This window comes from Thamnophis sirtalis, unplaced genomic scaffold (genome assembly GCF_051295495.1).
Source record: "Thamnophis sirtalis isolate CommonGarterSnake01/CBP01778 unplaced genomic scaffold, rThaSir2_p1.2 scaffold_1, whole genome shotgun sequence".
Taxonomy (NCBI): Eukaryota; Metazoa; Chordata; class Lepidosauria; order Squamata; family Natricidae; genus Thamnophis; species Thamnophis sirtalis.
In genome coordinates this window covers 64,779,741-64,796,186 of record NW_028261381.1, presented here as the reverse complement: position 1 = coordinate 64,796,186, position 16,446 = coordinate 64,779,741, and the positions used below count along the sequence as shown (strand labels likewise).

At 39.3% G+C, this 16,446-nt stretch overlaps 2 protein-coding genes and 1 pseudogene across 2 annotated transcripts; all 3 read left to right on the top strand.

The window, feature by feature from the left end:
• The first annotated feature begins 4,240 nt into the window (after positions 1-4,240).
• On the top strand, positions 4,241-5,197 carry LOC148049463 (olfactory receptor 8D1-like). Its single transcript, XM_087703701.1, has one exon. It carries the CDS (start codon positions 4,241-4,243, stop codon positions 5,195-5,197), a length of 957 nt encoding a protein of 318 aa, XP_087559827.1.
• Positions 5,198-5,497: 300 nt separating this feature from the next.
• LOC148049462 (olfactory receptor 5F1-like) lies at positions 5,498-10,202 on the top strand (annotated as a pseudogene).
• A 2,006-nt stretch (positions 10,203-12,208) lies between these two features.
• Positions 12,209-12,815, top strand: LOC148049461 (olfactory receptor 5P70-like). Its single transcript, XM_087703690.1, is given in 2 exon segments — positions 12,209-12,421; positions 12,423-12,815. Coding segments are annotated over 2 exon segments (606 nt in total).
• Positions 12,816-16,446: the final 3,631 nt, after the last annotated feature.

The following is a 16,446-nucleotide window of genomic DNA, read 5'->3' as shown; positions in this document are numbered from 1 at the left end:
TTTAGATTAGACCAGGCTCCCAGCAGAACCAGACTAGATTACCTGGGTTATCATATTTCCAGTGAGGGGTGGAGATGGATCCTCATAAAGTACAGGCAGTAATGGAGTGGCAGGTGCCGAGGACATGTAAGCAGTTGCAAGGCTCCCTTGGGTTTGCCAAGTTCCACAATTTATACCAGAGTTTGCCCAGGTGGCATTACCCCTGTCAGATTTACTGCATACCAAACCTGCCATATTGAAACACCCAACCAGGACAGGCCTTAGATTGGATAATGGAGTGTCAATGGGCATTTGAGGTGCTAAAAGCTCTCTTTGCTCAAGAACCGGTATTACAACACCCCAATCCAGCACGGCCCTTTGTAGTGCAGGAAGATGCCAGTGATTTGGCTGTGGGAGCTGTCTTGTTACAGGCCAACCATCAGGGAACACTGCAACCCTGTGCACACCTTCCAAAAGCTCACACCGATGAAGAGAGGGTGGGCTATCTGGGAGGAGAAGGCCTTTGTGGTGCAATGGGCACTCCTGATGTGGCAACATCTACTTGAGGGGGCTAGGCAACTATTTGAAGTATGGACAGATCACAAGAACCAGGAGGTTTTACAAACACCACAGAATTATCTCCAAAACAGGTTTGATGGGCCCAGTCTTTCCAACGTGTCAACTTTAAATTGAAGTACTTTCAGTACTTCCTGCAGGAAAGAACTTCCTAGCCAATGCTCTGTCCCATATGCCCCAGTACAACAGTAAATGGGATGAGATCATCCAGGCTATCATACCAGGTAACTAGTGAGTCCATTAAAAACCCTTGGCAGAACGAATTGCCCAAAGCATTATTGGCAGACCCCTGGATAGAAGAAAACAGAACATTATTAATCCATAGAGAGGGGATAGCATGGAAGGAGGATAAGCTGTACATACATTCTCCAGCCAGTTTACAAGAAAAATGGCTTAAAATGCAATTTGATACAATGCGATCAGTAAAATACAAAACAAAGAATCCATACCAAATAAGCTGAAGCAAGACAGCCATTGGAATTTGAAACTAATGAATTAAAATATGACTGAAGAGCTGGGGAAATGTATCTGGAGCCACATTATATTTGTAAGGTTTTTAAAAGCAGCTCAGAATCTGATGAATCCAATTAACATGAGGCTACTGACGATCAGTTTTATTTTTCTGCAAAAAATAAAAATAGGCGACCTTTAATCTCCCACTTTAAATGGAGCAGGCAGAGAGAGAAAAGCAGGCGTGACCACAAAAACTTTTTCTCAAACTTCTTATAGATCACACAGTTTGCACAGATGAGGGATGTATGGTGAGGTTTATGGCTGGTGAGGCACTGACACAGGGGTTTCAAAATTTTTTACACTTGTGGACTTCAACTCCCAGAATTCCACAGCCAGGCATTGTCATTTCCAATTTAAAACAATAGCATTTGTTTTTCTCCTTTGTGAAAAAGTTTCCTTCATTCTTTTTCTTCTCCCTCCCCCTCCTTCCTCCCTCTCTCCCTCCCTCCCCCCTGCTCTCAAACAGACGCATGCACACTGATAAATTGGATTGGACTACCTCTCATACCCCCTTCCCTCTCTTACTCACTCTCTCTCAAACAAACACAAACACAGAAGTTGGATTGGAGCCGATCCAAGCCTTTGATTGCAGGTGGAGCCATGTTGCCTTTTCAAACTTGTAATCAGTGAAGCTGGGCTTATATAGTTTTATCCAGCTCTCTGTGTGTGTGTGTGTGTGTGTGTGCATGCGTGCGCGCGCACACACATGTGTTTGAAAAGACAACATGGCTCTGCCTGCAATCAAACTACACTTGGAGAGGGATCTACACTTGAGGATGAAGTTTGAATTCCTCCCCCTCCCTCTGACCCACACGTACCTTTTCCAGCTGCTTCAGAGAGGATTTCAACTCTGCTCTTGCCTGCCATCATGAAAAGAAACAAAATGTAACAGGAAAAAGGCAAGAACTGAGGTCAGGCTGAGCTAGTTGCTGCCAGAGTCACCATGGATGACTCTGCTTAACTGTTTTAAAAAGCCTCTAAAGAAGCGCCCTCTACAGGAGGAGGCAGGATAATGACATGCCTCACCTACATCAGGAATTTTTAGGCTTTTAACCCTTGCTTAACTCTGCTCGAGTGATCATAAAATGCCTAAAGTCAGACTAGAAGAGGCATGTCGTTCTCCTGCCTCCTCCTGTAGAGGGTGCTTTTTAGGGGCTTTTTTAAATAGTTAAGCACTAAGCAGAGTCATCCATGGTGACTCTGGCAGCAACTAGTTCAGCCTGACCTCAGCTCTTGCCTTTTTCCTTTTACATTTTTTTTTCTTTTCATGATGACAGTGGTGAGGCTCTGCGTCCCCTCCCTGTCATGGCCAAAAATGGTTTTTTTTGCCATTTTTGTTGGGGGAGGCACTGCAGGTCAGACCTTCACTGTTTCCAGGGTGGCCCCATGGCCCAGATCTAAGGATCCCATGCCCCAGATCTGGCCCCTGGGCCTTGAGTACTACAACCCTGCTATAGGATAAAGAGAAAATTAATGATAGAGGAAACATCATTTTCTAAACTAGCTAGTTCAAGGCTGGCCAAAGCAGTTATTGGCTTGTCTTTCCTCTATCACTGGAAACAGTGATAGCTGCAGAGTCACAGTTTTCAACTTTGAGTTACAGTCCTAGTTCCACTTCACAGACTGGCCTCATAATTACCTCTGCTTTGCCAGAAACCCCTCAAGCATATCTTACAAACTGCTGAAGACCATCTGAGAAGCTACAAAGGTACCTTATGGAGAGAATACCATGTGGCCCTTCACAGCTTTTTCACAATACTGCTGAAAATATCTTAATTTTATTAGCAAATGTTGGACTTTATTGACTGTTTTTAAAGGTTTCTTTTTTGTCAACTGGTCCTAATCACAATGATATTATTTCCTGGCACACAGTAAACCATTTTGTGCCACAAGGACGACACTTATGTAGTCCCCAATGAGATGCATAAAGAAAGGTGCATGTATGAACCTCATCTAGATATTTTCACTGGTTTTCCTAAATGAATCCTCCCAGGGCCCCTTCAGCAATCAGTTAAATGACAAGTAAAAACTATTGGAAGCAAGACGTAAGCAAGTTTAACATTGAACATTATCCTTGAGTCCCCAGAGTGAGTGAGATCATAATTCAGAAGCACTTGGGGAAGGAATAAATTATTTTCAGCAATTCATAGTTCCAGACAAACAAGTACATAACAGCAAGAAGCAGAATTTCATCATGAAGTTAAAATGAGAAGACCTGTTCTCTCCATTCATGCCTCTTCGAAGGTATTTTCCCTTTTTATCTGTGGCATCCTCTATTAATCAGCTGTACTGGATGATGGCTTTGCACATTCAGAAAGGTTTGTTTCTTGTGGGAGAAAAGGCCTCCAAGAGTCAACCTTTCCCACTGTCTGAGAGACCGCCTTCTGCCAATTACCTCCCTGCGTCCCATCAGATCGCATAGAGTTGGCCTCCTCCGTATTCCATCCGCCAGTCAGTGCCGACTGGCGACTACTCAGAGGAGAGCCTTCTCTGTTGCGGCTCCGACACTATGGAACAATCTCCCCGTGGAGATTCGTACCCTCACCACCGTCCAGGCCTTCCACACAGCCCTCAAGAACTGGCTAGCCCGTCAGGCCTGGGGATAATCTTATTTTTGCCCCTCCCGAATGCTGAGTGAATGTTGAGTTTTACTGGTTAATTTATTTTTGTGCACTTTTCTTTTGTATTGTCCTACACTCCCCTTCCTTTTGGATTGTAAGCCGCCCTGAGTCCCCTCAGGGAAAAGGGCGGCCTATAAATGTCTAATAAATCCAAAATCCAAAAAAATGTCTCCTATACACTTCTGCATTATATTCCACGCTGGAGCCACTTTTTAAAGGGAGAAGAGCAGCAATGAAGGGGAAAGATAACTGAAAATTGGTGGGTGCATCATTTGTGAATCAGAGTGCTTCCTTTTATTTCAGTTTTAACAATAAGAGTAAATAGTTTAACTAGATTTGGCACAGTCTGGGCTACAGGAGAAGGAGGGAAATATTGAACTGAAGTTGATTCTATAATTTCAACTTAGAATGACAATAGAAGAAACCAGGAAAACAGTTTATAGCCTGTTGTTATTTTTAAATATTGTCTGTTTAAAAAATGTGCTTTTCCCTAGTTTCAGTGGTGTCATCTGGCAAAATTAAAGGCTGTGTGCAAACTTTTCATCACAGAAATGTCTGAAGGAAATGTCTCTATGGAAAGTGATTTTATTCTTGTGGGTTTTACATATCAGTATATATTCCAAATGTTGTCTTTTTTGTTTTTCTCAGCTATTTATATTTTTACCATTGTTGGAAATCTTGGCATGATTTTATTAATCATGACTGACTCACGACTCCATACGCCTATGTACTTCTTCCTGAGTCATCTTTCTCTTATAGACATGTCCTATTCTTCTACAATTGTTCCTAAAACTCTGGTGAATTTCTTAGCAGGCAAAAAGACCATTTCATTTGCTGGATGCACCACTCAGTTTTTCTTCTTTGCAGTTTGTGCTACCACTGAGAGCTACCTGCTGGCTGTCATGGCCTATGATCGTTATGTTGCAGTTGGCAAGCCTCTGCTTTACACCATTGTCATGTCACAGAAAGTTTGTGAGGGGTTACTGGCTGGGGCATATTTCATGGGTGTGATGAGCGCAGTTATACACACCACCTCTATATTCCATCTCCCATTCTGTCGTTCTCATAAGATCAACCACTTTTTCTGCGATGGGCCTCCAATTGGGGTTGGGTTCAACGTCTTGCTCACGACTGCATTCATTCTAGCATCCTATTTGTCTATCCTCGCCACTGTGCTGACTATTCACTCTGCTGGAGGCAGGTGCAAAGCCTTCTCCACCTGTGCTTCCCACTTGGCCACTGTTACATTATACTATGGAAGTACCCTTTTCATATATTCATGGCCAAGCTCAAGCTCTTCCCAGGATCAGGACAAGGTGGTTTCTGTGTTGTACTCAGTTACAATCCCCATGCTTAACCCACTAATTTATAGCATGAGAAACAAGGAAGTGAAGGAGGCTCTTAGAAGAACAAGAGGCAGATTCAAACTTTCATGGTGCCAATGGCACCAAGTAGTGCAATCTCAGCAAATACAGTACAGGCAATTTTTTTGCACAATAAATGGGTAGGGTAGTTGACCAAAGGTTTGAAGGGCTGGGAAGAATATGGGGGAGATGTCTTTGAAGGTGAACTTTAATGTCTTTGAAATGCCACCCTTTCAAACAGCCATGTTTCTATTTTGATCTGCTTTTGACTTTGTTCAGCAATTTGGTACATTTCTTATTGACCTCTGTTAAATTTAAAGAACAGTGTATCTTCAGTCTGTATGGCAAAGCCCCTGCAGAATTTAGTGTTTCATTTTAAATTAACTGAAATTTGCTAGAGTATTGTGGAATATAAATATAGTCTGTGAAGACTCTTTTTGCAAGATGGGACAAAGTAAAAGAGAATTTGCATGAGGCTTAAATTCCCTACAGAATTGAGGAATCTGCATAAATACAGTGCATAAATACAGTGTGTATTCTATCATCTTGATCATCACCATCAAGGAAGCAATGAAGTAAACAGCTACTTCTCAAATGTTTAATCATTTAAACATTTTTTATTAAATATCCTAATCATTGTAATAATAATTTAAAAATACAAACATCAAAGTGCACATATTTCAAATGTTATGAAACTATATGATTTAAACTAGACAGGATAACAGTTAGAAGGTTGATAATTAGAAACACAATCTGTCATATCTCATTAAAAAGAGGGGGGAAAGAGGAGGAAAGGCAGGAGAAAAGAAAACTTCAAAACTTCTAGTGTTTTGCTTTATTTTTAAACATTATATCTCTCAAGTTAGTGAGTTAAATTAGTCATTTAAATTACGGGCTCCCATCAGAATACTGTCTGAAAGTATTTAAAGTGCTAGTTAACAGCAGGGAGAAATGATTCTCTGATTGGTCTCTGAAAGTAAATTTGACCTAGAGATTAATAAGCATAGCCAAACCTTCTATGAACACTGAGTGTTAGGTATTACCAAGGGGGATTAACTGGATATTATAATAACATCACTGAAGCTGAATGGATTTGGAGCTATCTAATAGGTAACCCATTGTCCAGTTAATTTCTTCCTGGTCCTACAGGGGGAAAGTGTTATTTTCACTCAGGTTAGATAAATTTCTATTTTTTTCCATTTGCTTATTCATATGTTCAGAATATGGAAGGTAGCTTAGGCAGGAATGCTGGATGCACAGTGTGTAACCAGTATACCAGATGAACATAACTAAATAAGATAGAAGAAAAATTATCAACTGTTGATTGGGCTGTTTGTGTAATGACTTGGGTTTGGGTGTGTGCATGTACATGTACACTGTCACAACCCAAATAGACGATGTTGGAAAATTCATGTACATATATAGTATATATATACCTTAATTTTTGTCACCAATTTCATTGTATTTAAATACAATGAGAATAAAGATTATACTTATACCATGCAACAAGGAGCTCTTTATAATTCTTTTCTATATTCACAGGATTCCCTAACCCATTGCAAAACTGTTCCATTTACAGAAATTAATGGAGAATTCCACACATACAAAAAAAGCTCCTAATATTTTTGTGGCAAAAATAATATATAATCCTACCCAATGCAGTTATCTTGTGCAATTAGGTTTTGCAAATGACTTCCAGAGAAAAAAACACCTTTCTACTAATCCAAAATTCACATAGAAGGAAACATATGCTGTAGTAACATATATCTGCTAAAATGCAGAAATATACTATTTCTCTTTATTCAGCAGCAATCATAGAATGGTGTGCATAACTACAATATGTATATTCTTTTCTCATGGATGCATAAGTGAGGCATCCACACTGTCATATAATACATATAATGCAATAGGCAGATGGAAGGAAGTTTCTGGATCCCTTTCCCTTTTACAGTTTAGGATCTTTCCCAAACCTATGAGCAAGGGACAGACTTTCTCTATTCTCACCAGTTAAAAAAATTGTCTGTGGTATTGGAACATTTATGAAATGAGTTTTACAAAATCAAGATAAATGTGTCCATAGAATATATATGCTAATAATCTTTTCTAAGGAAAAAGGGAATATGATAGGCCATTGTTTCATGAAAGACTGCTTAAGTGATTTCTACAAATATATCATATAATATGGAGACTTCAGTGCATCTTCCAGAAGGAGATATGATGATCATACATGTGCCATCCTTCATTGCATATGATGAGAATTGTGCTAAACTCCTTATGAAATAGATATTGCTTAAAACTGGTTTGTCTGTGTCATTAATAACTGCATTTTAAACTGTCTGGAATAAAAATTGAAAAAGAAATTCATGAAATAATATATTGCTGCATATTACAAATAAAAGTACCTAAAGCTTATGATTATTAAACTTTAATAATATTTTACAAATATGCAAACTGTTAATATGAACCTGACTTTAAGTATTTAAGTATTTAAATTGCTGTTTATCTTCAATTTGTGCATCTCCAGGTATTGCAATGTCAATGAACCATACTTTTTTTTTCAACTATTGTTATGTCAGGTGTGTTGTAGGCCAAGTGCCTGTCAGTCTGAATCCTGAAGTCCCACAAGATCTTGACTTTCTCATTCTCTAAAACCTTCTGAACCTGATGCTCCCAGTGGTTTTTGCTGTACCCAAATCCAAACTTTTGCCACAATTTCCAGTGAATGATCTTAGCAATGCAGTCATGGCATTGTGGGTAGTCAATTTGTGAAATTTTGCTGCACACACTGATCAAATGGTCGACTGTCTCATCGTTCTCATTACAGAGGTGACATTTGCTGTTGGTGGTAACATGTTAAATTTTTGCCTTTATGCTGTTTGTGGCTAAGGCTTGTTCTTGAGCTGCCAAAATAAAGCCTTCTGTTTCTTTTTCAGTGCTCCTGATCTTAACCAGTTGCAAGTTAGCTTTTGGTCAGCTTTGCCTTCAATACTTTTCAAGTATTGGCTATGCATAGCTTTGTTTTTCCAATTTTCAGTTCGCTTCTCAATTACTTTTTTCTTATATTCAGCTTTTGACTTAGTTGTCTTTAAAAGGCCTCCTTTATTTACTTCCTTAATCATTGGTTCTTCACTTTTCTGGATGTAATCATTCAAGCTGTATTTTTCTTCTTCCACAGTTTGTTTTACTTGTAGGAGTCCTCAACCACCCTCTGCTCTTGGTAGATATAATCGGTCAACATCACTTTTAGGGTGCAATGCATGATTCATTGTCATAAGCTTCCTTGTTTTTCTGTCCAAATTGTCCAACTCCATCTGGATCCAGTCAATTATTCCTGCAGAGTATTGAATCACAGGTATAGCCCAGGTATTTATGGCTTTTATGATGTTTCCTCTATTCAATTTGGACTTTAATATATTGTGAATTCGTCGAATGTTCTTGGCTGAAGTTAATTCCTTGACTTTATTATGCATTAAGTCAGAGGTCTCTAAAATCCCCAAGTACTTGTAGCCTTCTTCTGGTTTTACTGCTTTTATCATTTCTTCATTCTCAAGTTCTATTCCATCATCTTCTATGACCTTGCCTGCTTTGGTTCCATTGTTGCACATTTGTCAATTCCAAACTGCATACCAATGTATTGGCTAAATTATTTTGTGCTTTCAATTAATAAATTCAGTTCAGCTTTTGTTTTACCAAACAGCTTCAAATCATCCATGTACACCAAGTGCGAAATTTTCAGTCCTTTCTTTGCAAGTTCATATCCATAGTTCATCTTCTTCAAAATGATTGTCAGTGGTAGCATTGAGAGTATAAAAAGTAGAGGTGAAAAGGAATCACCCCGGAAAATGCCTCGTTTAATTTCAACTTCACCCAGTACTTCTTCATTAGCTATAAGCTTCATTTTCCAGAGGTTCATTGAAGTTTCCATGAATTTTTGTATATTGCTGCTGATGCCAAATATTTTCAGGCATTTCTTGATCCAGCTATGCGGAACTGAATCAAACACTTTCTTATAGTCTATCCAAGCCTTGAACAGGTTGGTTTGTCTTTTCTTTGAATTCTTTAGGATTAGCTTGTCAATCAGCAGTTGGTCTTTTGTTCCTCTTGGAAAATTTTCTGGCAGAGAAGAAACCCATTTCCTTCACAGGATGCATCATTCAGATTTACTTCTTTGTTGCTCTCGCAAGTACAGAGACCATTTTGAGGGGGGGGGTTGAGACCCAAGGAACATGAGAATCAGACTGATGGTCTAGTGGGAGCAAAGGGGCTCCTGGAATGGGACTGGGTCCCACAGCATCTGGGGAGTGGTGGCATAGTTCCGCATTGATTGGGACTGGAGGACCCAGATTACCAGTCCCTGCCAATGCAGGGATGGAGCGAGAGACGTTGGACTGAGGATGAAGAGGGGGAGTGGAGCAACCCCACCAGCCCTGGAAGTAATACCATGGAGATCCTGCGTGAACACTTTGGGGAGGCTAGTTTTCAGGATGCCCCTTCCTGGCAGCCATGGGCATCGGGTATTTCTTTGTTGTTCTTGCAAGTACAGAGATCATTCTTTTGGGGTTGATGGCATATGACCGTTATGTGGCCATCTGCAATCCTTTGCTGTATCCTTCCCTCATGTCCCACACCCAATGCTTCAAAATGGCAGGAGGAGCCTTCATAGCCGGCTTCCTGAACTCCATTATTCACACCACTTTGGTAGGCACTTTATCTTTCTGCCACTCTAATGAAATCAACCATTTCTTCTGCGAGATCCCCCAACTTGTCAAACTCTCATGTTCCAAAATCTTTTTATCTGAAAATTTTATTTTTGTTTGTGCTGGAATTAATATGCTGGGCTCTCTCCTGATAATACTGACCTCATATATACATATCCTTCCTACAATATTTAAGATTAATTCAAAGATCGGCTGTCAAAAAGCTTTTTCTACTTGTATTTCTCATTTGATTGCTGTATTCATATTTTATGGGACAGGCCTCTTTATATACAGTTCAAACTATTCAGAGGATCAGAATAAAACTGTTTCTTTTGTTTTATGCCTTCATCATCCCAATGCTTAATCCTTTAATTTACAGTCTGAGAAACAAGGAGGTGAAGGATTCACTGAAGAAAACAATGGATAGAAATCTATTTTTGCATTTGAAATAATTATTAAGTCAAGAAGGTTTCAGTCCACCTAGATATGTTCCTCAATTTCAATTTTACCATGTAACAGTTGTATTATACTTTGAAACTGTTAAATATTTTAAATATTGTAAATACTTCTAAAATGTTGTAATTTATTGTTAAAATGGTAAATAAATTTAATGGCCTCTTACAATAGTAAGATAGTATTATGAAAGGAATAATTGATGGAGAATGGTTGAAGGTATTGTTTGCATACCCCAATGAAGAAAAGTATTATCTTCTAGCATCTCAAGGGTTATCATATAGAAAACAGTGCAGAATTGTTCAGAGTTGTCCATGAAGATTGGACAAGAAACAATGTGTTTAGATTACAAGGCAGCAGATTTCAGTTGGACATAAAAATAATAATAATCCTAAAGCCTTTTCAGTAATAGAAGTGACTACCTGAGAATATGGTCGAAATGTTTAAAGGCATCCTGAGTGATTATCTGTTGGTAATGCAATACTGCTCTGGGCACAGACCTCTGATAGATTATCTACTAGGTAGATTATCTACTCCAACATTGATAGACGTGTGTAGCCAATGATGGTGATCATGTAAAGACATAAACACAAATAACAAAATAGCTAATTTCAAGAATTATTTCCTTGCTTCATTTTTTTAAAATATCCCCATTTAAAGTATATTTATGGAGATAAAGATAAGACTTTACACTCAATCTTCAATGGCAATTTGGGAGATAGCAATACTTAATTCATTGAATAGTGACAATCAATCTAAAATTAGAGCCATTTATCATGATCCTTTGGGTAACCAATTAAGAAACTAAAGAAGGAACTTTTGAATATCATATGAATCAGGTGATGAATTTGAACTGTCCCCTCTGGGAGACCTGTAGAAATAGCCTCATTTTGGCCATTAAAAATCCAAAGATTTTCTAGCTTTTTAATACACCAAATTCTGCAGAGATATTGAATTGAATTGAATTCAATTTATTATATTTCTATGCCACCCTTTTCCCAGAAGGGACTCAGGGCGGCTCACAACCCAAGTCAGGGGGGGGGGATAGGGGATACAAATAGGGGGGGGGGAAGACATAGACAAACAATACCACAATTTTAAAAACAACTCAACAGACACACCATTCGAGCAGGGACAGGAACTCATCAGCCCCAGGCCTGTCGGAACAGCCAGGTTTTAACATGATTCATGTTATTCCCCAGTCACCATAAATTTTGAACTCCATGCAGGTTGTTTTTTTTAAAGATATTTAAGGTATCCAAGTAAGGAAGCAATAGCACTTTTGATATCCAGCATAATAACATCAGCTGTGCACTGGAAGGGATACAGTGACACGGTCATATGATAGATTAAGGATGCAAATACAATCAGGCACAGGAAGAGAGTATTTCTGAAAATATTATTAGATATTTCTATTATCACGCAAGTTACCTCCTGCTCATACAGGTAGGTTGTCTATAAGCAATTCATTCATCATTATTCTTGTTACATGCCTGAGAAAGAGAGGGGGAGCAGGAGAGAAAATTGGGAGTTAAAGGAAATTATCTCTGTGATACAGCCTGACTGTTTTATATCAGTTGACTACAGATGCAAGTGATGCAGAGAATAACACAGTTTTGGGGAGAGAATGATGAATTTGATGACTGATACATATGTACCTTTGAATAGGGGGTCTCTGTGTGAAAGTGCAGGATATTTTTGAATGGAGTGATCTCCTCCTCCTCCTCCTCCTCATCCCATACACAGTGGTACTTCCCCCATTTCCCCCCACAACAATTCTGCATTACAGTTATTCTCAACAGAATATTGGAATTGTTGGAATATCTCTATTATCTTTCAATGTTCTTGTATCCCTCTCATAATCCAGGCATAACCAAGAGTTTGTTTCTGAGATTTAAACAGTGACATATATTAACACCCATTATGTCTTTACATATCCTCATGAAACAATTATAGAAAGAGACTGTTCTATTATTTTGCAAAGCTGCCCCAAATATCTAAATTAATGGCAATTCTTACACAGCCAAATGCAGAACCCCCAACAGTGTATGACCGTTATGTGGCCATCTGCAATCCTTTGCTGTATCCTTCCCTCATGTCCCATGCCCAATGCCTCAAAATGGCAGGAGGAGCCTTCATAGCTGGTTTCCTGAATTCCATTATTTATACCACCCTGATAGGGACTTTGTCTTTCTGCCAGTCCAATAAAATCAATCATTTTTTTCTGTGATCTCCTACTCCTCAAGCTCTCATGCTCAGACATCATTGCCCCTAAAATATATGGTTTCACTGGTGCTGGAACCATTATTTTGATAAATTTTCTAATTATCCTCATCTCCTACATGTGCATCTTTTCAACAGTGTTCAAGGTTAACTCATTGGGAGACCAGCAAAAAACCATCTCTACCTGCCCCTCCTATCTGGTTGTTGTGACCATGTTTTATGGAACAGGTTTGTTTGTTTATTTGCAACCCAGCTCAAACTATTCTGAACATCAGCATAAAATTATTGCTGTACTGTATGCCTTCTTCATTCCTATGCTAAATCCCTTGATCTACAGCAGTGGTTCCCAAACTTTTTCAGTCCACCACGCGCTTGGTGCTACAAACTGATCCTCAGTGCCCCCCCCACCCAATGGTGGAATTCAATTTTTTTACTACTGGTTCTCTGGGCATGGCTTGGTGGGCGTGGCTTGGTGGAGTCATGTGACTGGGCGGTTTGCACAACGGAAGGAAGATAGTAACAGTAAAATTCAAAACTGCAACAATTAACTGCACATTTATTCAAAATCCAATTTAAAAACCTTTTTAGTTAATGCTAATTCAACAAAATTGTTGAACATGATCCAGTGATATCAGGTTTTCAAAGTCTGATAGTCATTTATCAAGAACCTTAGTAACTAGTAACTTATAAATTCAGTAAAATTTAGTAACTACTTCACTGTTCAGTAAATTCTTAATGTGATGGATGGGCTTGATGAAGCGATACCAATTTCCCAATGTCTGGTTTTAAGTCACTTAGCAGGAGTCTTAAATCACCACATTCAATAATCTGGAGTCGATTTCTTTGCTTGGAGAGAAGTTGGATGACCGCACTGAAGCCTCGTTCCACCAAATATGATGTTAGAAATGCAACAAGGAGCTTCTTAACCACTGTCCATAATGCAGGATAGCAATCAGAAATTTCTTTCTATAACCAAAACTCTTGGTATGATTTCTTAAACTTTGGCTTCAGCTGAATATCATTTTGCAGCTCTATGAGTTATTCCTCCACTACCCCATCTTCCTCAGTATCTGAAAATGGATTTATCACCCATTCTGGAATTTCCATCAAAAAAAGATCCTGATATCACTCAGACATCTAAGTCTTAGAATGTCAGAGAAACAACTTTAGTTGCATAGTCACATCTCTGCAATAACATCATTGTAATTTTCAGTTTCATTAATTTCCATAATATCAACACTAGCTTTTCTACTAACCCCTTCCATAGTCTTTAAGATTTGGTGGTTTAAATATCAAAAATGGTTGACTCACATCACACATCTAAGCAAAACTGAAGTACAATCTATTTTCCTTTTTTTAAAATAAAATCTCAATTTTAAGATTTGTATTACTGTTTTCATCCAGTCTCCATCCAGAAATGGCAAGAAACTCTGGTGTCATTTTTTAAGCAACCATGGATAGATAATTGCTCATACTTCCCTTAATATTGTTGGCCAAGTTTCTTATTGGCTATGCTAACCATTGGCTATGTTAACCCTGCTGCAAGATTTATGTGTGCACATATCCACACATACAAAGGCATACAATATAATCTTATCTCTTTCAGATTGCCAATTATTTTGCATGACACAGATATTCTGCGTTTTAATGCTTACGTGGTTTCAATGGCTAAACTTCTGCTTGCCAAACCTTGACCAGCATTGAGTGGAGCTGTTTATTATTGTCAAGCTTTAGAATAAATAAGCTGGAAGGGACCTTGGAGGTCTCCTGGTCCAGCCCCCTGCTCAAGCAGAAGAATCTATACCAGAGGTCTTCAAACTTGGCAACTTTAAGACTTGTGGACTTCTACTCCCAGAATTCTCCAGACAGCTATGGACTTCAATTCCCAGCTATGCCGGCTGGAGAATTGTGGGAGTTGAAGTCCACAAGTCTTAAAGTTGCCAAGTTTGGGGACTCCTGACCTATATTATAGTAGTATATACATATAGTATACTATACCTATATCAAAGAAAGCTCCCGTGAGTTTAACAACACCCATATTTCCAAGGCTAGAAACGGAAGATTGCAATGTGAGCTCCCTCCTGCTGGTAATCCAAAGCTCCCTAACCAAAACCCACACCACCAAAAGAGAGCAACCGCACTTCTGCTCTTCACCCCCTCCCCCGCTACTTTTACCCAACATCTCCATACAAAGGAAAAGGATGGCATGAAATTGTTGTATAGTAAAAGTTAGTCCTCGCTGTTACGAATGACAGCTCGGCAGCAGCCAGGCGCATCTTAGCCAATCAGACGCGCCTGTCAGTTGCCGAGCTGTCAAGCGCGAGTCTGCTGGAATATAAAAGGGCAGACTCTCTCCAACCATCACCCCAGTCTACCAGAGCAGCCGAACAACCCGGTTTACTCGGAACTGCTTCGCTGCCTCTTCTCCACAGACTACCCGGTCTACTTCTTGTTACATTCATTTAGCCGCGCACACAGCCCGGTCTACTAGAGTTACTTTGTTGTACCCGGTCTACTTCTTGTTACATTCATTTAGCCGCGCACACAGCCCAGTCTACTAGAGTTACTTTGTTGCAAGTTACTGTTACTTTCACTCAAGTTACTGCTACATTAAAATTGGTTACAGTGTTACTGAATAAAGAGCCTCTGTCTTCATTCTCAAGTTATAATAGAAATATGTGACCGTTTTTTAAACCAGTGGCAAAGAGCTCTCTCGCAAGCTCAACTAGAATTCGATTGGTGGGTTTTTTTTCCCCCTAACAACACCGTACACAATCTACCCACCCACCAACCATTAAAAAAAAACCTTTTCACAAGCCAAGCTGGTCGGTTAAGATGCCAGTGGTGTTGGGGGGGAATCAAGTGGCACCCCCCGCTCTCCTGGGGAGTGCTTAAAGGGAAACCCACAGCTATTTCCAGGTTTGTTTGGGTAATTTTGTCCTTTTGCCCACGCTGATGGGCTTTAAACAGTTCGTCTTCTGCTCGACAAGTTTCTCCTTTCCATCTGAGAATTAGCTAAGGGGAAGCTACCAACCTAGGGGTGACGCCCTCTGCAGCCAACACAATACATGATTTTTTTCCTCGCCTTCTTAGCGCCCCCCCTGCTGCATCCCCTGCTGTCCCCCCTTGCCTCTTAGTGCCCCCTGCCCCCCTTGCCTCTTAGCGCCCCCCTAAGTCAGCCCCCCAGGGGGCGGTACCGCCCACTTTGGGAACCACTGATCTACAGTTTGAGGAACAAGGAGGTAAAGGATGCCCTGATAAGAGCAATGAATAAGAATGTTTCACATGTAAAATAAACATTTTCATCTGTAGATTGCAGTGAATTGGAATTCAGTTCAATAAAGTGCCAGGAATTGTGCCCTAATGTGCCCTGTGGAATATTTAAATTGATGTTTTGTGTTAAGTGAGACATTTGAATGTTCACTTTATTATTGTCAAGAACCTGAACCAAGCTGAATTAAAATAAAGTTCTTTATTATTTAAATTGGGGCTAAATGACATTTCTGAGACTAGAGGCCATCCTTTAAAATAATCTCTCATCTTTCATGTAATAAAATGACACATTGGTATTTTAGCCTTTCTTGTTTGTTTTATTTTGTGTGAGTATCATGGAATTGGGAAGTCTAATAATAATCCACCTACAGTCACATGTCACAATGACAATTTTTCACTCCAACTAATATGGAAGAAATTTCCATATTAGATGGAAAGGAAATAGGCAGGAAGATAGAGGGAGAGAGAAAATAAGGAGAAAAAAAGGATTTAGAATCCTGTTGGTTGATGTGCTGAATTTGTATTACGGGGATGTTTTTAAATACTAGGATCATTCAAAATGATGTCTTCTACTTGCTATCTGAAATTGTTTTGAACGTGATCATATTTTAACTGTGAAATTTCCATTTTTAAAAAAAAACTCAAGAAATTTTAGTATTACTGAATCTGGAGCCATTTCAAAAAGAATGTAAAAGCATTCTGTCACAGATTTCTATGGAAACCAGTTTGCAAAATCTAGTTGCAGGC

Coding starts and splice junctions, on each gene's coding strand:
- LOC148049463 (XM_087703701.1), top strand. CDS start 4,241: ATGTCTGAAGGAAATGTCTCTATGGAAAGTGATTTTATTCTTGTGGGT.